This window comes from Myotis daubentonii, chromosome 13 (assembly GCF_963259705.1).
Source record: "Myotis daubentonii chromosome 13, mMyoDau2.1, whole genome shotgun sequence".
In the NCBI taxonomy this organism is placed as follows: domain Eukaryota; kingdom Metazoa; phylum Chordata; class Mammalia; order Chiroptera; family Vespertilionidae; genus Myotis; species Myotis daubentonii.
The window spans coordinates 23908118-23929532 of NC_081852.1; the positions used below are offsets into that span (position 1 = coordinate 23908118).

At 42.1% G+C, this 21415-nt stretch overlaps 1 protein-coding gene across 2 annotated transcripts in view; it reads right to left on the reverse strand.

Annotated features, from left to right (window-relative positions):
* Window positions 1-843: 843 nt before the first annotated feature.
* The window catches only part of MYPN (myopalladin), an 87092-nt gene continuing 66520 nt past the window's right edge, over window positions 844-21415 (reverse strand). For both annotated transcript variants that reach the window (XM_059662559.1, XM_059662558.1), the window contains exons 13-20: window positions 18089-18310; window positions 16042-16191; window positions 15087-15169; window positions 13560-13686; window positions 11364-11571; window positions 9364-9529; window positions 6636-6769; window positions 844-4754 (exon numbers count right to left, since the gene is read on the reverse strand). In XM_059662559.1, coding sequence (XP_059518542.1) covers window positions 4585-4754; window positions 6636-6769; window positions 9364-9529; window positions 11364-11571; window positions 13560-13686; window positions 15087-15169; window positions 16042-16191; window positions 18089-18310 — 1260 coding nt within the window. In that variant the 3' untranslated portion in view covers window positions 844-4584. The remainder of the gene's footprint in view (window positions 4755-6635; window positions 6770-9363; window positions 9530-11363; window positions 11572-13559; window positions 13687-15086; window positions 15170-16041; window positions 16192-18088; window positions 18311-21415) is intronic.

Genomic DNA, 21415 nt, shown 5'->3' on the forward strand with positions numbered 1-21415 from the left:
CAAATTAGTGTTTATGCACTAATGTCATCTATAGTACAGATGACATTTCCTTTGTGCTTACCTTTATGGCACAATTCTCAGAGGATTGAAAAGTGTATTCTTTCTCTACTTCTTGCAATTTCAAGACTATTATTGCTCTTTGGAGTTTGACGTGGCCATTGTTTGCATATTAACAAAAGGCAGTGTGGTGATGGTTCTATTATACCAAGTATGCTAACTAATATATAATTAGACAGAATAAGAGGCAAACATATTTTTAAACAAATATGCACATTTTTGCACCGCACAGATTTTTGAAAACATCGTATTAGCAACTTTCTTTTAGCATGTTGATGACCACTGCATTGTCAAAGTTTAGATGCCGCTTGGCATTCTTCAAGCAAAGCTTTAGTAATTAACTTTCTGAAATATTGATCCACTGAAGAAAAAACAATTAGTGGTGTAAAGGACTTCAACAAACTCAACTGCGATCTAAGTAACTGTACATCTTACTGGTAAGGCACAGTGATTTTCAACTCAACCATCATCAGAAATACTTTGAGGCCAGGTTAACCAAGGACCCTGTAAGGGACTGTGAATAAAAGTCATTATAAGTAACTTTGTCTTTAAGTTAACGACCAACTTATAGTCCACATACAAACCAACTCAGGCCAGGATCTCAGCTTGGAAGGTACTTTGAGAGTGTGGGTAGGAGGAGGTCCGGAGGAGGCTGTGATCAACAAGGACAATATGGGTGCCTGACCCAGTCAGTTTCCTAGAACCTCCCCTCACAGCCTGTTTTTTTTTGTGTGTGTGTGTGGTTTTTTTTTTTTGTGTGTGTGTGTGTGTGTGTGTGTGTGTGTGTGTACTTTGTCAGCAATTCTATCAATTAGTTGCTGATGGGAGTAAGAAAGCAACTGCTTTTAGAAATGCAGCACCTTTGAGAAGTTAAAGGACTCTCAGGCATTCAGAATTTGTTCAATTGGACTGCTCTCTCTGAACATCAAGCCAAGATGTGTGGAACTGGAGTAGGTCATTTTGGACCATGAAGCACGCTGACATGCTGACAGGGAAGGGGTGAGATGGGAAGGGTTAGAGCAGGGGGTTATAGAACATGGGATACGGGGCATCTGAGGAGAAAAACACAGGATGGGGATAAATACAGAAGGACCATAGACATTCTTTAGCTTTGACACATCATAGACACAAAAAAGGGAGGAGGACGTCTTTCTTCTCCTCTCATTGGCTGTGTTACCTGGATCCCTATTGTTGGATCATCACCCAATCAGGCGCAGTAGAATTTGTAACTCCGTCTTGAGTTAAATGGGAGTTACTGGGTTCACTTGGGAATATAGTATTGGGTGATATGTGTGTAAGAAAATTTGTTCTGAGTTTTAAACAACCAATTCACAAGTGAACACTTAGAAGGCACCCCATGTATCATTTGAGGATTTTCCAAGTTAACCCATCCTTACAAAAGTCGGCTTTTGATTCCTCTGGGAGTTACTCTCCATGGCAGGTGTGATTCAGAGCGACAGCGCTACCACGTCTAGTCTCTCGACCATTTAATTTCTCACTGGCTGCCTACAAAAGTTAAGAGAGGAATAAAAAGAGAAGAATGCACTGAAACCAGTTCCACTGTTTGGCAGTTCTAATTAAAACCTTGCTTTGGTGAAGGGCACTATGTTTCAGAAAGACGGTGTGGTTTTAATGGCCCGTTTTCTTTCTCCACTTTCTCACCAATCTCCATTCCTATGACTGCGTTATAAAAAGCCCTTTGGTTCTTTGGAGAGAAAGGTGCTTATGGGATCAGCAGAGCTTTCTGAAACAAAGGGCTAGCTGAACTGCACCAACTTTCGCTGGTCCGTTTTTGCACGTTTTTGAGGTTCTTCTGGGGTTTCATGAATGACACATGTCTAGTGAACATTGGACAGAACAGTAGGGTCTAATGAGGCCAGAGTGCATGTTTATTTCTACTTCCCAGGCAGGCACTGCATGGGCAACAAGGGGGGAGTACGTTCTTCGCCGATGCCAACCAGACGGCTTTATACCATCTGCATCCCTTTGGACCTTTCTGGATAAGTTCTGAAGTGACTTTTCTGAACCTTTGCTTTTTATTGGAATCGCCTGGGATGTTTTAAAAATACTGATGCCCTCAAACAAAGAATTATCCAGTCCAAAATGTCAATAATGCTGACCTTGAGAAACCCTGCTTTTCCATCATCCGATAGCTCAATTTCAAATTTGGGGGGGCTTTTATATTTTAGGTTAGACAGTGCCATCTAATGGCCAAATATAATATTTGTCCCAGTTCTCAAACACCAAAAGGCAACAGATTTAAAAAAGTATTCAGAAAGCTAGGACAAATAGAGATGGAAAATCTCCTCCCATGGGAGAATTGTCTAGGGTTTACAGAAATGTGATGGTCGGGGGGTGCTGGGTGCACAACTGTGAAGGAGCAATCCTGGAGTTAGAAAGTTCTCTTTGGTTATAGGAGATTTCATAATAGAAGCCAGTAGGGAAATAGAACATCCTGCAGGATGCATTCTACATGAAATACATGCTATTTTATTACAGTTGCCCACATTGTTAGCACGGTTCCTGAATACATGAAAAAGAAAACAAAATCTAATAATTCTGCTAAATAATTGACCAAAACCTTGATTTTAGAGTCATGAAAAATATAGGATGAAGAGAACAAGAAACTTCTATTCAATAAAGAATATATATATATATAGTCCCAAGAAGCAGCACTCTACATGCCTTATATCTTACCTACTCTACTAGACTGTAAGCTCCTTGAGGCCAGGAACTGTGTCCTATTCATATCTCTGTATCTCACAGTCTCCAGCATAGCATCTAAAAATACATAAATGACTTTTTGAGTGAATGAATTTATTTTTATACTGAAAATCCTTGCCTTGAAGTGAAGAAAATGTCAAGCCTTTCTAAGCAATTACTATTTGTTCACCTGAGTAATTTGCCTGCTGAGGGTGCCCAGCTCAGGGAACACCAGAGACTTGGGCACAGGGGATTGGTAACAGATGCTTCCGGTTCATATAGCTGGGGAGCAAACTGTGCTGTGACGAGCAGTCCCAGGGCAATTTTTGGGCTGGTGTGTGAATGGTAGATTTCTCTATCAATGTAAGATTCATTCACCCAAAAAATATCTGTTGACTGTCTACTTGTGCTAAGCACTCATCTAGGCACTGGGGATATTGCAGTGAACTTGTCTAAAACTCCCTTAAGTTGAAAGGCGGGGTTTGAATTGGGTTAGAATACAGAGGCAAATTCCCCTCCCCTTCTACTTTCCCAGTTAGCGTACTATTTTATATATAGAAAATGCAATTTGGTTAATGACCTCCTAGCAGTTCACAACTATTAAAGACCTCTCCTTTCACACCCACTGCTCTGCAGGGGCAAGTGAAGAACACTCTCCCATCACTTCCTTCCCTTGTTTGCATCTTTCTTCCTCACTCCCTCATACACTTCCAGACTTTTGGGGAGAGGGAAGGAGTTGGGAGTGTCAGTATACTTATGGGCAGACAAAGGTGACTCTTGCATAGTTTGCAAGTGGCCATGGAAGCTAGTAGTTTAAAAAGTGTCCCCACAGAATATTTCTTACTGGCTGGTTTATTAGCAACCCCATAGTTCTAGAGCAGCGGTTCTCAACCTGTGGGTCGCAACCCCTTTGGCGGTTGAACGACCCTTTCACAGGGGTCACCTAAGACCATCCTGCATATCAGATATTTACACGATGATTCATAACAGTAGCAACATTACAGTTATGAAGTAGCAACGAAAATAATTTTATGGTTGGGTCACGACATGAGGAACTGTATTTAAAGGGCCAGAAGGTTGAGAACCACTGTTCTAGAGTCTAGGGATATATAAATTCCACTCACCATTGTATCCAAAAGAAAATGGTGCAGACAGGTGGGTGGAGCCCTGTTTTGGCTATAGAATAAGTGCACTTGTGCAATATCGAGTGTCTCAGTGAGTTTGTATCTCAAGCACATTTTGGCACCTTATTTTGTGGCTCAGTACACCCAGGATAAGCAAAAATGCTTCTCCACATGTGTGAGTCGCATGGCATGGTCTCCTGATGCTAAGTAGAAGCGGACTTAATGAAGCCACCGAGACTAAAGCTAGCTATGGATGTAATCAATGAAAGGTGATGGAGGCCTCCCATCTTTTTCCTTTTTATTATTTGGTGAGTTAGTGATACCTAAGGTCACTACTGTTGAACTCTTCTCAGCCCAAGCATATATGGCCCCTAATTGCTCCTAGTAGGGTCTAAACATCCCTAACCCAGCATGGGGCAGGGGAGCATGCTAGCTTTCCCCCAAAGCAGTGGGTGGCAGCGGCATGACATCTTTGGTTCATCTGTTCTTGTCTTCTCACATTGTTGTTGGAATCTTTAAAAGGCACAGCCCCAGCGGAGACTGCAAGAGTCCGCAGTGGATTTACACAAAGCGCTCCTTGCCACAGGCCCAGCAGTGTGGGAACTCACTCAGATCCAGTTGCTTGGGAAACACTGGTTCTGGCTTACCCTCCTTCCCTCTCCACAGTCTGCCCCCGTGCACAGCAGGCACCCAGACCGCCTTAAAGTTCATCACTCTCCACCACACTCCGAGAAGAGCACGAATACACCATTGTGCTTTCCATGGAGGAGAAGGCAGAGAAAATGTCAAGTCCTTTACTGGTGAGAGATCCATAGCGGCTGCCACTGGGCCGGATGGACATGGGCGGTGGGATCTGCTGGTGCCACTGAGCTGGAAAATGAACAGAATAGCATGTTGCGATCAGAGGAGTACTCTGCAGGTGTGCGTTCTGTTGCCACTCCAACACTTTCTGTGGGGTCTTGGTAAAGCTTTAACATATATCTGGGTCTGCAATAACTCGTTTGTAAAAGAAAACAATGAAATCTCTCCTTCCCTGCCAGGAGTAGGGAAACTGGACTAGTGATCTCTTAAACCCCTAATTGCAAAACCTGTGATTCTACTCCAGTAAGATCGAGGACTATAAGAAGGAAGACTGAGCGCCTAGGTGATTTATCAAAATTACCCCCTCTCACCGAAGCGTGGGGCCTGCGAGGGGCAGTGTAGAGAGGGCTGTAGGCTCTCAGAAGGTGCAGACAAGAAACCTGTGGAAATGGAAGCCAAAAGATGGGTCCTGGCCGCGGAGAAGGACCCACCCCACGCTCTCATCACCCTAATCGGCCATGAGTTATAGCAGGAAGACTGGCCCGTGGCTTGAACGAACTATCCATCCAAACTGCCCAGTCTCTACCATCATCTCTGATCCAGAAACTGCCACGCAATCTTCTGATTAGGTTTCCAGAGGCTTTGATGCGGAGAAGGGGGAGTATCAGGTGAGGAACCATGAGGCTCTGGGTTCTAGGAAGGTACCCAGCATCCCCATTTATAAATTGGTCCTTTGTTCATTTCATTGTTTTGAATCAGTCTTTCAGAGTTTAAATACTTCTGAGTGAATGAATAAGATCAAACTTCGGAAGCTACAAAACCCAGGACAAAACTTACAGCGATTCCACTCAAGAGCCAGCGCTTGGGAGGCCATAGTGAAGAGCTAGTGAAGCCTCTCCCCCAGCTCGCCATTAGCCGCCCCCCCCCCCCCCCCCCGCTGTCTCTGACATCTTACCGGACTCCTATAATTGCTATTAGAAGCCAGAGAGAGAGAGAGAGAGAGAGAGAGAGAGAGAGAGAGAGAGAGAGAGAAGAGCCTACCCCGCGCCCCCCCCTCCCCCATTCCTCAGACAGGCAGGAAGTGGGGTGAGGGACATAGGAGATTGATTTCAGCTCAAGTCCGTCATCCCCTCCTCCACCCACAAGTCCCAACTAAGGACATAGCGCCTCCTATTGGTGCTGTAGAATCAGCACAGGAACAAGGAAGAGGTGAGCCGGGACAAACTGAACTGGGAACTCCGCCACTGAGGGCAGGGTTGGGGTGAGTCATCAGTTTCAGGGTTTATTGGTATTGAGTTGGAGACCTAGTTCCTTCAGACCGGTGAAACTTGTGAAATGGTTAAGGAACTTAGCCTAGATAAACAAACATGTCACTGTCCTCTCTCCACTGACTTTCCCTGGGGAAAGTACAGTAGAGTCAGCTTCTTTCAGAGTTGAGTTTCTTTTCGAGCCTAAGAATAAGGGAAAATAATCAGAAAGCTATATATTCCTCTAAATATTAGACCTAGGGAAATGGCAGTCCAAGTCTCCTCCTGTATGGCACTAAAAAAAAAAAAGGGCGGGGGGGGGTATCTGGTGTACACCTATGAATAAATAGCAGGGACCTCAGGGTCTAGACAATTACTTTTTGTTGTTGTTGTTAATCCTCACCCAAGGATATTTTTTCCATTGACATATAGAGAGAGTGGAAGGAAGGAAGGGCAGGAAATAAAGAGAGAGAAAGATTGAGAGAGAGACACATCAATTGGTTGCCTCCCACACACACCCTGACCAAGGCCAGGGTTGAACCTGCAACCCAGGTACATGCCCTTGACCAGGAATCGAAGCCTTGACCCTCAGTGCATGGGTCAACACTCTAACTACTGAGCTACACCGGCCGGGAGTGGGGGGGGGGAGGTTTTAAAAGTTGCCTATTACATACAGATGTTCCACCGATGCCAGTACACCTACCATATATATCCAGCCTAGCAGTGCACGACACGATTCCGGCTTCGTTCTTTGCTGATAGTGTGTACCATCCGGCGTCTGATTTCTTGGCTGGCTGAATGAGGAGGCAGACATACCCCGTCGCGTCCTGGTGCATACTAGAGAAAAAAAAGAATATATCCATATTGTATCGGGGGCAGAAACGGCTTGTCAAGGCTTGGGCTCAGGGAGACTCTGGGGACAAATGCAGTGGTGCGGTGTTCCTAGGTGGAGGAAAGGGGAACTCGGCTTCAAGCAAACATCAAAGGCGAACGTGAGGTAGAAAGAAGTCAAAGAGCCACAGTTGACCTAGTGAGGCTGGGATGAAGGCTGAGACCCGGTCTTGCTCTCCCGTTGCTCTGACTCCCCACCGGGGCAGCCCCACTTGTCACAGCCAAAGTCCAGAAAAACCTCTTTTCCAAACCAGGTTGGACATTTCTGACACTAACTTTGTTAGGAAGTGATGGGAAAGCTTGGTCCCGAGCCCAGAGGAATTGTTAGCGTGGAGGGAGTATTTCTTAATGCAACCAACTGGGCATGTGCAGCATTTAGCTCAATACAGTTCAGGAGCAAACAGCATGTTCTTCCTTCTGTTTCTTCTACATCCGTAGTTCTCCCCCTTGCCTGAAGACTGCAATCCCGGATACTTCCACCAGGATTTCAGGCTGGCTTGAACCTGTTGCCTTCATTTAGACCAGTGGCTCCCAACGTGGGGCACACGCCCCACAGGGAGGCAATTTGGTTTCTAAGGCGGGCAATTCAAGAATGAGTTATTAACAGTGAATTTTTGCATTTCTTATGGTTCTAGGGGCCTCATACAGAGTATATAAATATATATTGTGACATATTTGTGCATTTCAGTTCTCTATTATGTTTTGAAACTTTATTTGCTATTTTTCATATCACTTCATATTCTTCTTTTTTTTTTTTTTTAACAATTTCTTAGTGATTTCTTCTCCAGCACTTCAACTGTTCTTTCGTTCTTCTATTTTTCTCTTTCACGGATGCCATGTTCTTTGGAAGCTTGTCAGACCAAGGTAATGGCCTTTTAGGCTTCCTCCGCGTGAATGGCTGTTCACTTTTTGAATAATAAGATTTATATGGCCAAAACCGGTTTGGCTCAGTGGATAGAGCGTCGGCCTGCGGACTGAGGGGTCCCAGGTTCAATTCCGGTCAAGGGCATGTACCTGGGTTGCGGGCACATCTCCAGTAGGAGATGTGCAGGAGGCGGCTGATCGATGTTTCTCTCTCATCGATGTTTCTAACTCTCTATCTCTCTCCCTTCCTCTCTGTAAAAAATCAATAAAATATATTAAAAAAAAGATTTATATGTCACAGGGGAGGGGGACATCAGGATTTTAGAGATGCTTAGGTGGGGCATGGCCAAAAAAAGGTTGGGAACCACTGATTTAGACTGAAGTGTGAACTTGAGATTATTCTCAGTTCTTGCTTAAGTTTTACCAGAGAAAAATCCTGACCTATATATATACATAGACTTCTCGGATGCCCAAATTCTTTAAAACCTGACAGCTACAACCGTCTCTGGCACAAATTCCCTTTACTGTGAAGAAATAATTCTCAGTAGGAATTTCTGTACACTAGCTGCCTTTGTTTGCTTGCCCCCTTGTGGCATAAAACCAAAATGGCAAAGAAATAAAGTTGGTTAGGGGAAATCAAGCAAGGCACCCACTGTAAGGAACTTGATCCTTAAAGTTACTTTAAAAACAACCATGTGGTGATGGGTAGAGAAGTTGTTTAACTGCCTTAATGTTTTGTTTTGCTTTATTTTATTTTAGCTTATTATCATCACAGAGGTTTTCTGGGTACTAATATGACTAAAGACACATGACAGAAACTATGCTTAGTCTTCATAAATTCCTTGTTCATTTTTATTTGTAATTTTTAAAATTTTTGTGTTTTTTGTTAATTGAGAGTGGAAGGGAGAGGGAGAAACAGAGAGAGAAACATCGATGTGAGAGAGACACATAAACTGGTTGCCTTCCACACGCACCCCAAAGAGGGCTGGGGATCAACCCTGCAACCAAGGTACCTGCCCTTGACCAGAACCAAACCAAGACCCTTGGCCGATGCCCTATCCACTGAGTCAAACTGGCTAGGGCCATTTGTAATTTTTAAAATCTTCACCTAAGAATATGTTTTATTGATTTCAGAGAGAGAAGAAGGGAGGGGAGAGGGAGAGAGAAATATTGATGTGAGAGAAAAACATCAATTCGTTTCCTCCCGTGTGTGCACCAAACCTGCAACCTAGGTATGTACCATGCCTGGGAATTGAACCTGCAACCTTTCGGTGCACAGGAAGATACTCTAACCAACTGAGCCACCCTGCCAGGGCTGCTTTTAATTTTTATAGGAGTTTATTTGAGCCAAACTGATGACATATGGGAAGCAAGATCTCAAGTGCTCCTCCTTATACATTTTTTTCTGTATATATCTTATTGTTGATAGTAGTGCAGATGTCTCCTGTTTACCCCCTTTTACACCGTCCTCCTACTCCCTCCCCTCTCCCATGTCTTCACAGTTTAAAATGGTGGGACGTTCATACAATAGACTACCTCCCAGCAACAACACAGAATAAATTCTCGATATGCACAATAACATGGACTAAACTCAGATGCATTAATCTCAGCAAAAGAAGCCAGATTCAAAAGGCTACAGACGGATTTGGGTGTCCCTTTGCATGTGGGGTCCCTACCTGATTCTCTCTCTGGTGCAAGGAATGGTCTCATTGTCCTTCTTCCAGTAGAACACGGGCGGCGGCATGCCTATCACCCGGCACTCCAGCCGCACCAGGTGGCCCTCGGGAACTCCGCTGTTCTGCAGTTTCTCCAGGATCACAGGTGCTTTCTTCACCTCTTTGGCTGAACAAGAGAAGGACCATTCTTGGTTAAATAGTAAGTGCCTGGGGGTTCATTTCTCAAACTCATTACAGTTCTGGAATTTAGCAGAGTGGGTCCCCCCACCCCCTTGGCTCCTCTTCAGAACACTTCTCACTCCTCCAAGTGGGAGTCACTGCCTTGACAAAAGCTCCAGAAAGGATTAAAAAAGAAATGAGGAAACTGTCTCTGCACATTCTATAAGAGGCAACACTCAAGGGTCTGGATCGCACACAGAGGATGCAACTGGTAGGTGTGCAATTTAAGGAGTTTCCTTTTTTGCTCAGCAGTAACATTTGAGAAACAATATATTTTATGTGCTGCACATTTCTTTTTTTTTGAGGCTTTGTATTGCTCTTTAATTATTTTTTTTTATCCTTTCTCTTATTTATAGGCGTTTGTTTTGTAAAAGATATATTAATTTTCCTGAACTTTTTATTTGGAAGAAGTTTACAGCTATAAAAAAGTTGAAAGAAGTATATACTATTTTTAAAAAATACACAAATTATACTTCCCAAGGAGGTTTTTTTTTGCGGTGGGGGGGGGGGGCAGAATCAACTAAGACAAATATACCACAGATCTTGGGGTTCCAGAGTCACTATTTAAGCAAAAGAGTGGGGAAAAGTAAAAGTTGGCAATCAATATATCATTGCAGAGTAAACTTGTTCTACTCTGTAGGTAAGAAGAAATCACGAGTGGGAAAAAGGAAAAGAAATGTGGGGGAACCGGCACTGGCCTGGAGAGAGGGTTAGCAAGCTGAAGACACCCCGATTTCCTACAGGGGCCACGCCTGGGAGAAAGCCCAGCACGCAAACTTGTACGTTCTGAAACTGAATTCTGGCTGGACTACTACCCCGAAGGGCTGGTACCACACAGGTGACGAGGACTTGTCCTTTTTTGCAGGCATTAATTTTGTTCACATCATCTTCTAAGGCAGAAGTTCACTGCCTAGTTATGGACTCGACATTTGTTGGGCACCGTCCATGCTGCAGGCAGAGTAAGACACCCGAGATCCACAGGAGAACAGATCAGAATCTCTGACCTTAGGAGCTCCTAGTCGCTTTCGGGGGCATAGGAGTAAACTGCTACAGAGTAAGTGCTCTGAGAGTGTCTCCTTGCCTAAGTACTATGGAAACGGAGGAGAATGTGCCTAGTGGGTCCTCTGTGCCTTGGTAGTGACATTTTAATTAAGCCTGAGGGCAGTGGTTCTCAACCTTCTGGCCCTTTAAATACAATTCCTCATGTTGTGATTCAACCATAAAATTATTTTCGTTGCAACTTCATAACTGTAATATTGCTACTTTATGAATCATAACGTAAATATCTGATATGCAGGATGGTCTTAGGTGACCCCTGTGAAAGGGTCGTTCTACCGCCTAAGGGGTCGAGACCTTAGGGAACTGCTGCCTTAGGGAATGAGTAAGAGGTTGCTAGGCAGAGAAGGGCAGGTAAAGGTATGAAAGCTTAGAGAGTGGGGTGAGGAAGAGCCTTGTGTGTTCCGGGAGTGATGAACTGTAGGATAAGTGACTTGAATTTAGTAATGCTCAGTTAATTAATTGGATAATTAATTAATTGATTAATTAACTTAAAATGACTCTCGTTGATTGCATGCATAATAGGCACACGGCACCCTATTATATTTTCAGCTTACCGACATGTCTTTGAAAGCAATGTACAAAATATGGCCCCTATTACAGTGAAGAAGAAACTGAGATTGGACTTGGTGGGGAAAAGGACTAAAGAACTGTCAGAGGCTCTGTATATTTGGGCAGTGACGTTGGAAGGAGTCACGTTTAAGGGTCCCAGCAGCAAACCTCACCTACTACAGTGAGCTCCAGACTGAAGGAATTCTGTCCGGTTTTGTTGGTAGCAACACACGTGTAGGTCCCCGCATCACGTTGAGTGAGAGGGTCAATGAGCAGAGAGTGGACTCCAGTCTCCCTGACCAGCATCTTGTGGGAGGCGTCTGGTAGCACAGGTTGGCCATTGAGCAGCCATGTCAGCTCTGGGGGTGGTAAGCCACTCACCTGAAAAAAAAACAGGACAGCTGAGGCAAATGAGAGACTGGGGACAGGCAGATTGATTTGGCTGAATTCTTCATCCTTATCTGGCATCAAATAGTGAGAGAAAACATGGAGTAGTGAAGAGACATTGGGATCTGGATGGATGGCCACGTGAATTTAAATTGTATAGTATTTCAGGTCATAATCTCTATCTCTCTATATAAAAGCCTAAGTGACTGGCCGACCAGCAGACCCACTGATTGCTATGATGCGCAATGACCACCAGGGGGCAGACGCTCAACATAGGAGCTACCAAATGACAGCAACTTTGCAGAGTGTCCTCTCACAGCAACTTTGCAGAGTGTCCTCTCGCATTCCAGGATCCCTTGGGGGATGTCTGACTGCCAGTTTCAGCCTGATCCCTGCAGGCCAGGCCAAGGGACCCCACCAGTGCATGAATCCGTGCACTGGGCCTCTAGTTATAGCATAAATAAGAAAGAAGAAGCTAAATAGATAAAGCAGGCCTGCAGTGTCAGTTTCAGAGAGGACACCTTGCTCAGATACCTACTAAGTGAGAGGAGCCAAGTGAAAGGCAGACATTAAACCAGTGTTCCCAAACCTTACTGTGTATTATAATCACATGGGGAGCATTTGAAAATGCTGATGCCCACTATTTAACACAGTAATGTTAAATCAGACTCTCTGGGGATAGGACCCAGGCATGGGTATCTGTTCAGGTTTAGGGTGAAAGAAGTAATAGCCAATCCCAAATATTCTTTAGGCCTTCATTGGGAGAGCAAGAATCACCAAGAGAAATGGACTTTATGAATGCTTACCCACAAGCCTTTACTAATTTGCATATTAATTTTCCATCGTACTCAGCATCTTTGTAGAGGCAGACGGGGTGATTAAGTTTCTCTTCATACTGAGAGATATCCAGGCTGCCTAAGTGAACCTTGTCTCTGATCACAGAGTTAGAATGTGGAATAGCTACAGGTGATGAATAGTGACTAGCAAGAGAAACTAGCGTCTGTTTTCATAATTGCCTTGGAGCCATCTTTTCATGATTATAGTTTTTATTTTTTAAATATATTTTTATTGATTTCAGAGAGGAAGGGAAGAGGAGGAGGAGGAGGAGGAGGAGGAGGAGAAGGAGAAGGAGGAGAGAGAAACATCAATGAGGAGAGAGAATCATTGATTGGCTGCCTCCTGTATGCCCCACACTGGGGATCGAGCCTGCAACCCGGGCATGTGACCTGACCGAGAATCAAACTGTGACCTCTTGGTTTATAGGTCGACATTCAACCACTGAGCCATGCTGGTCAGGCCATGCTTATAATTTTTAAAAGGCTCTATCTCACAGCAATTTGCTCTAAGGATGGAAAAGTCACACTTTTGGCTTCATAGTAATAAAGACTTTCCAGGCACCACAAGGAAAATGGAATTATAACACCTCTCTGGTTGTCTTTTACAAACACAGCATTAACTCAATATGATACCATTATGAAGATATAACAATTTAAGCCCTAGCCAGTTTGGCTCAGTGGATAGAGTGTCAGCCTGCGAACTGAAGGGTCCCGGTTCGATTCCAGTCAATGACATTACCTGGGTTGCAGGTTTCTCAGCCCAGACCCTGTTTGGGGCTCATGTAGGAAGCAACCAACTGATGTGTTTCTTTCACATTGATATTTCTCTCTGTCTTTCCCTCTTTCTTCCACTCTCTTTAAAAATCAATGGAAAAATTGATTTCCTCAAGTGAAGCTTAAAAAAAAAAAGATATAACAATTTAAAAATTTCATGAAATACTTTTGTCTGGTATTAAACACTGAGCATTGTGGGTGGGTGGGGGGAAGTGATCTCTCTCCCTTCCCCAGTCCCCTCTTCCTTGGAAAAAACCAACCAACAAACAAAAGACACCACACAAAATAAACACAAACAAAAATAAGTGCAAACAAGCAAACAATTGCAAAATGTGAACCGATCCGGAACCAGGGACGGGTGCTAGGGTCTACCTTACAGTCGAGCCGACAGAGGCGCCCCTCATGAGCTACCATATCCCCAGGAGCCTGCAGGAAATGTGGTCGGAAAAAGCGTTCCTGTAGGGGCTCCTTCTCTCTTTCTTGCACTCGGGACCTTCCTCTGTAACAACAAAGGTATTCAGGCATTAAATACAGAAACCAGTTTACAAGTTGATGACAGTAGGCATGCGGGCATGGCTATAGGACCTGGAGAACACTTTTTTTTTTTTTTTTTTTTTTTTTTTGCAGGGCGGTGAGGGAGGGAAAGGGTGTTGCTGGACCATAAACAAATAATAAATATAAATAGTGGTGTGACGCTCATGTAAAAAAACAACGTGGTAAGTATCTCATACACTGTGGGATTATCTTGTAAGATCTGTAATCAAATAAACAGGCTTTAGCTTCTTTCTCTCTGAAGTCATTCTGGGTTAAGTCGCTCAGCTCTTCTTGGGTTTGACCAGTTGTTCAAAAGTCTCAAAATAAACAAATATATCAGTATTCAAGTCGAACCTCAGATGAGATCCAAAAGAGAAGTCCTGTTTATTGCCCAGAACAAGGCAGCTGCAATCCCTGTGTCTCTGAGTAATAAAATTTGACCTGCCTATAAATTATGGCAGACCATTAAAGATTATCATGAACTTACTGGTTCAGACTGACCAACAGTAACAGCTGTTCTTGAAAAAGAAGAAGAAGGAGAAGGAGGAGGAGGAGGAGGTATAGTGCAATGGTGGTGAAATACTGCATTTGAAACATGAGTCACTATTTTTGTTCTTTGGTAAGTCACATTTAATTCATCCATGTCAGCAACTATGGAATGCTTTGCTAAGATTTTATGGTCTCTGTAAGACTCAAGGAAAAGCCATGCTTCTTCCTCTTAGTGGTTAGTAAAATCAGAGAAGAAGAAAGCCAAGTGGTTTATTGGAGAAAATTGGTATATTGGAGACAACATCAACAACATTCAATCTATATGTATATAATCATTAACAGTTTTTACTTTATTAAAGAAAAAATGGTAATTTAATCTAAAGAGTCTGATTTATATGTACACAGGTGCCACTGATGGTTACAAATTTCAAAGCATGAAAAGTGTGCTGTAGCCCTGACCGGTTTGGCTCAGTGGAGCGTCGTCCTACGGACTGAAAGGTCCCAGGTTCGATTCCGGCCAAGGGCATGTACCTTGGTTGTGGGCACATCCCCAGTAGGAGGTGTGCAAGAGGCAGCTGATCGATGTTTCTCTCTCATCAATGTTTCTAACTCTCTATCCCTCTCTCTTCTTCTCTGTGAAAAATCAATAAAATATATTTTTTTTAAAAAGTGTGCTGTAGACCAGTACTTCTCAAATTTAGTGTGCTTATGAGTCACCTGGGGATAGTATTAAAATGTAATCCTGAAGTGGGGTGTGGGATTCTGCATTTGCAACAAGCTCCCAGGTGACACTGATGCTACAGGTGGAGGATTACACATTAAGTACCGGTGGCTGCTTGGGAGGGGCTAGAGAAGGAAGATTCATATTGTCTTTACCTGTGAGACTGACCAGTAGATGTTAGTCGACTGCGAATAGGCAAACTTTGTACCATTAAGTGGCCAGAGCAGCTGATTCTCCCCTAAGAAAATGAATAAGATTAAAATAAGAATTCTACTTTTTTTTCAAATTATATAAACTTTTCTGGACATGAACATGAACCTAACTATTATAAGTTTTCTTTGGGAGGGATAAAATATAATATGACTCCTTAAATCATTGTTCATATTCCAGGGGGAGGGATTTTTAAGAACATTTTGATGACTTCCATTTTTAAGTTGAGAAATAAACAGAGCACAAATTAAAAAAATGAATTCTTGTGCATGTAACATTATCTGCAGCCACACACAGAGATCATGGCCAACTGTTCTTATACTTCCCTCATTAAAGATTACCTTCAAAACTAATATTTTAATATAAAGAGTGGGTGAGAGTAGAAATTACTATCCTAATGGTAATTGAACATATTTATTCAGCCATATCTTTTAGGGAAAGTTTAAGTTAATCTTATTCAGAAAAGGAAAGCAAAATATTATGGCCTTCTAACTTTTACCCCCCAAAAAAGGAGATTATGAGTTTGAGAGATATTCACAAGACTGTGTGAAGTAATTTGCTTTTTCTCTAAATAACAAAAACAACAAATTCTTTGATAGATTAATTTGGCTCTTCAAGAAATTCAATGAGTTGATATACACAAGAGTAAGCCCAATAGGTCTGGGATGTGTTCGTAGTGAATAGATATCACTAATGCCCTTTGACAAAGGCTGAGGGGTTGAGGGACCCATCAGTGGCTAACTGGTCTTCTAAGTTGTGATACTGTGCTCTAGTTACACACAATCACAATGCTTCTCATTCATTTTCCTCAGCAATCCTTAGTAACTCGCACTTCTCAAGTTATCATTTATGACTTCAACTGCGCCTTCCTCGGCCTGCAGCACAGCTCTGCATCTCCACCTGGGGGTTGGCAGCCATGATGGTGTAGTTGCCATCGTCATCACTGGTGGTGGACTCGATGTGCAGAGAACATGTCCCGTCTCCTTCTCGCTTCATTTTGCAGTGCTCGTTTCTCTTGGAAATCTGCTTCCCATCTTTGAACCAATAGACCTGAAATGAAAGATAATCAAGGAGGAAATACATTGTTCTGTACATCTTTAAGGAGTAATGAAGTAGGGAGTAGGGTGAGGCAAGGGCTGATTCCCATCTTTATAAGTGACATCTCTTACAAAACACTGAGAAAAATTATAAAACATATTAAAAACAGTGTGATGTGCTCCTGCACTTATACAATACTTAAGTTAAAAATTCTATATAATTTAGGATAGAGATAAAGCTTTTGACTATTTTTATTGTACTTCGTAATTACTTTTTACTTCGTAATTACTTTTAAAAGTTACCTTAAGAACCAGACGTGTTTTCAGAGGCAAAATAAAGAAAACCAGGAGCCTGAATCTTTTCCCATTATCCTATTCCCATTATCCTATCCCATTACAGGCTCAAGTCTTCTGCAGTTTTAGATCTCAGGGCCTGGAATAGCTCACCTTGCTTGAAAGGATAGTGCAGTTTCTTTTTTTTTTCTTTTTAATATATATTTTATTGATTTTTTACAGAGAGGAAGGGAGAGAGCTAGAGAGTTAGAAACATCAATCAGCTGCCTCCTGCACATCTCCCACTGGGGATGTGCCCGCAACCCAGGTACATGCCCTTGACCAGAATCGAACCTGGGACCTTTCAGTCCGCAGGCCAACGCTCTATCCACTGAGCCAAACCGGTCTCGGCTACAGTTTCTTATGCCAAATAGAATGAGGCCAGGATTCACTCACTACATTTCTCATCTGGCTAAAATTTGAATATATACATATATATTTCTCAGGTTAAATTCTGTATGTATCAAGGAGCTCTCTCAAAGAGGGGAAGGGGTGGGATTAATTACAGGTTGCAGCTGCCCTCCTCTACATTTCCTGGTTATCTAACCATACATGCCAATGCCATGCTAATTAACCTTTGTGAAAGAAGAGTGGAGAGATTCCTTGCCGCAGCCATACTGGGTGTAAATCCTTCTCTCAGCTGACTGCCAAAAAATCTGATGACTCATAAAATTTTTCAGCAGCCAGTGATAATGATATGACATTTTTAGCATTTACCAACCTAACAGTAATGATACAAATATAGCTCACTTTGTACAACAACAGGCACACTGTGGATATTCAATAAGTGTGAAAACAAATATATCAATTTGGCGAGAGTGATGGTTGAGAGACTCAATAGCCCAAAACAGAGGATCATGACTAAGAAGATTACTTTAAAATTTTAATAAAATTCTAATTTACCCATAAGTTTGATTTATTTTTGGCCTACTTAACAATCCTATTCCTGACTGTCTCTTTTAGTCAAATTACTGGATTTTGTTAACTTTCTGGTATTGTTTTTTTTAATATATATATTTTTTATTGATTTCAGAGAGGAAGGGAGAGGGAGAGAGAGAGATAGAAACATCAATGATGAGAGAGAATCATTGATTGGCTGCCTTCTGCACACCCAACACTGGGGGTCAAGCCCACAACCCAGACATATGCCCTGATGGAGAATCAAACCCTGACCTCCTAGGTTTATAGGTCGACGCTCAACCACTGAGCCACGCTAGCCAGGCTTGGGCTTTTTTTCCCCCCCAATTTTTATTTTTATTGATTTTAAAGAGAGGGAGGAAGGGGAAAGGAGGAGGAGAAAGAGGAGAAAGAGGAGAGAGAGAGAGAAACATCAAATTTATGGTTCCACTTATTTATGCATTCATTGGTTGCTTCCTATATGCACCCTGACCAGGGATCAATCTGCAACCTTGGCTATTGGGACAACACGTTAACCAACTGAGCTATGTAGTCAGGGCTCTGGTATTGGTTTTTATTCCCCTAGTAGATATTTCACTGGAGTCTGCTAAGACTTTCTTAAGGTAATGTCTGCAGTTCTATGTTGTTGCTTTGCCAACTGGCTGGTCATCTTCCCTTACCTTTGGGATAGGTATTCCAACAATTTTGCAGGTGAATGTGACTGGAGAGCCTTCTGTGACTCGAAAGTGCTTGAGTCTTTTGTCAAAGATGGGAGCAATACACTTGCCCGTGGGGATCTCATCATGTTGGATTTCATCATCGGACTCATCCACAGGGGTACGTTCCAAGCGAAATTCTATTTCATTCATCAGTCTCTGCTCAAAGCTTGAAATTTTGTACTCCTGTCAAAATGGCAAACATGCTTCAATTTCAATTTCTATGGGTGAGGTCGAAGGTGTCATTATAATTTGAAGGAGCAACATTTTAAGGTTCAGATGTTAGATTTATATCATGGAACCCCAATAATCCAGGCATGTACCATTCCCAGTTCCTCACCATGAGCACTAAAGGAGATTTCAGTATCTCTACTATAATCCCAAACTGCCTTAGTGAATCCCGATTCCTCACCTTGAGCATGGAGCCCCAGTAGAATCCTGTAGGGAATGGAATGAAGATGGAATGTAATTTCCACTACTACTATTAATATCCATTTCAATATGTAGAACTGCCTATCTGGTATTTTGGCTAAGCTTTTCTGAATTGCATTCTGATGCATGTCTGCATTACCAATGTCCTGATTCTACTGGACATTCCCATCTGCATAGTTGAGGAAAATCTGTCTCGAATAAATCTTCCTTGACTTCACATAGGTCTTCATTGCATCTCTCTGCTCCCTTCACAACAAAACTACTTGAAACAATTTTATATTGTTACAGGATAATTTCCATACCACTTAGTCTCTTGTTAACCTACTCCAGTAAGGATTGTGTTCTCACTGTTCCACTGAAATTACTATTGTTAGGGTCTCCAAATCTGCCATATCCAGTTGTCACTTATCTATTCTTACCTTACCAGACCTCTTAGCAGCATTAGATACAGATGGCTACTTACTCCTTTTTGAAACATTTTCTTCTGTTGGTTTTAATGACACCATACTGGTTTTCCTTCTCTTTCTCTGGCTGCTCCTTATCTGTCTTCTCTTCTAGCTCCTAATCCTAGATAGGTGATCTCATCCAATCCCATAGCTTCAGATGCCTTCTGTATGCTGATAGCTCCAAGTCTTATCTCCAAGCCTGGTCTTTCCCCAAAACTCATATACCTAATGATCTACTCTGTATCATGAGAGTATTATACCCAACAATTTACTCTGCATCATGGCTTGGGTGCCCAATGGGCATCTCGAACTGACCATGGTCCAAAATAGGCCCACTTGCTTTCCATCCCCCAAGAGACACTCCTACCCTGCTCTTTCTCATCTCAGGAAATATCATCTTGATTCATCCACTTGGTTAAGTGGTTAAAAGCCAGAGTTTCCCCACATTGTCTTTTCCCCACATTTCTAAAAATGTCCAACCTGTACTTTTGTAAAAATGAATTACTAGAAAAATGAAAATTTAAAAGCATTCAAAATTATTATGTTTAGTAGACATAAAATTTCTCTGTCAAGTTACTATCAAAATTTCTTAATGGTTACTCTCCATTTCTGTACTTATCCCAAGGTGGAGAGGGGACAGCTTGCAGATTGCCGCAGGTTCTCAGACCACCCTTTGAGTACCCATTTAAACCGTAAATCTAGTACTTATCCTGAATTCCTTTCACTCACTCTCCCTGTCATATCCTATCAAGCTTAAAGGTCAACTCCCTAAAGCAGTCTTCCCAGGCCACTTCATCTAAAGCAGCGGTTCTCAACCTGTGGGTCGCGGCCCCTTTGGGGGTCGAACGACCCTTTCACAGGGGTCGCCTAAGACCATCGGAAAACGCATATATAATTACATATTGTTTTTGTGATTAATCACTATGCTTTAATTATGTTCAATTTGTAACAATGAAAATACATCCTGAATATCAGATATTTGCATTACGATGCATAACAGTAGCAAAAGTACAGTTATGAAGTAGCAGCAACGAAAATAATTTTATGGTTGGGGGTCACCACAACATGAGGAACTGTATTAAAGGGTCGCAGCATTAGGAAGGTTGAGAACCACTGATCTATAGTAACTCGCCAGCCTGGCCAGTGTGGCTCAGTGGTTGAGCATTGACCCATGAACCAGGAGGTCACCAGTTCAATTCCCGGGTGATGCCCAGTGCGGGTGTGCAGGAGACAGCTGATGGATATTTCTCTCTCTTTCTTCCTCTCCCTTCCTCTCTATCTAAAAGTCAGTGAAAACATATTTTAAAAAATAAAATAACTCTGCACTCTAATTTCCTGTCTAATGCCAGTTGCTATCTAGTATTTTTCTTGTTTGCTTGTTTCTTGATTGAAAGATTAAATATCTCTAAGCACTGGAATGTTACTTTCATAAGAGCAGAGATCTTGTTTATCTTGCTTCCCACTAGATCAACAGCATCTAAATAGTGAATGCCTGCCTCATGGCAAGTACTCAGTGAGTATCTGAAGAATGAGTGAATACATGAATGACATGGGGACAAGCACATGTTCCAACTCTACCACATCTTTGAGGAATCCGGAATTTGTTTTGATGATTTTTATCAAGATGGGGCCTGATTTTACAGAATTTAAGATGTTTGAATTGATTTAACACAAGGGACTACAGAAGCAATATGATGAAAATATGCATATTTTGTTATACTGTAAATGTATACATACTGGTTAAATATTTATTGTTTTACCAATACTACAAATCGGGAGGATGATGAGAATAGAACACTCAGTGAATTATTTTTAAAATATTAAAAGAATTGAGAGCCCAGAAATAAACCCACATGTATATGGGCAAATAATTTGTGCTAAAGGAGCCAAAAATATACAATGGAGAAAAGAAGCCTCTTCAATAAATGACGCTGGGAAAATTGGAAAGCCATATGCAAAAGAATAACATTAGACTGCTATTTGTCACCATACATAAAAATTAACTCAAAATGGATCAATAACCTAAATATTAGACCTGAAATAATAAATTACATAGAAGAAAACATAGGTACTAAACTAATGGACCTTGGTTTTAGAGAGTGTCTTATTAATTTGACCTCAAAGGCAAAGGAAGTAAAAGCAATAATAAAGTAAGTGGGACTATATTAGACTAAAAAGCTTCCACACAGCAAAAGAAACCAACAATAAAACAAAAAGGCAACCAACAAAATGGCAGAAGATATTTGTAAACAACACCTCTGATAAAGGGTTAATATCCAAAATATATAAATAACTCATACAACTCAATAACAAAAAACAAACAATCCAATTAAAAATTGGGCAGAGGACCTCCATGGACACTTCTCCCAAGAAGACATACAAATGGCCCACAGATATGAGAAGATGCTCTTCA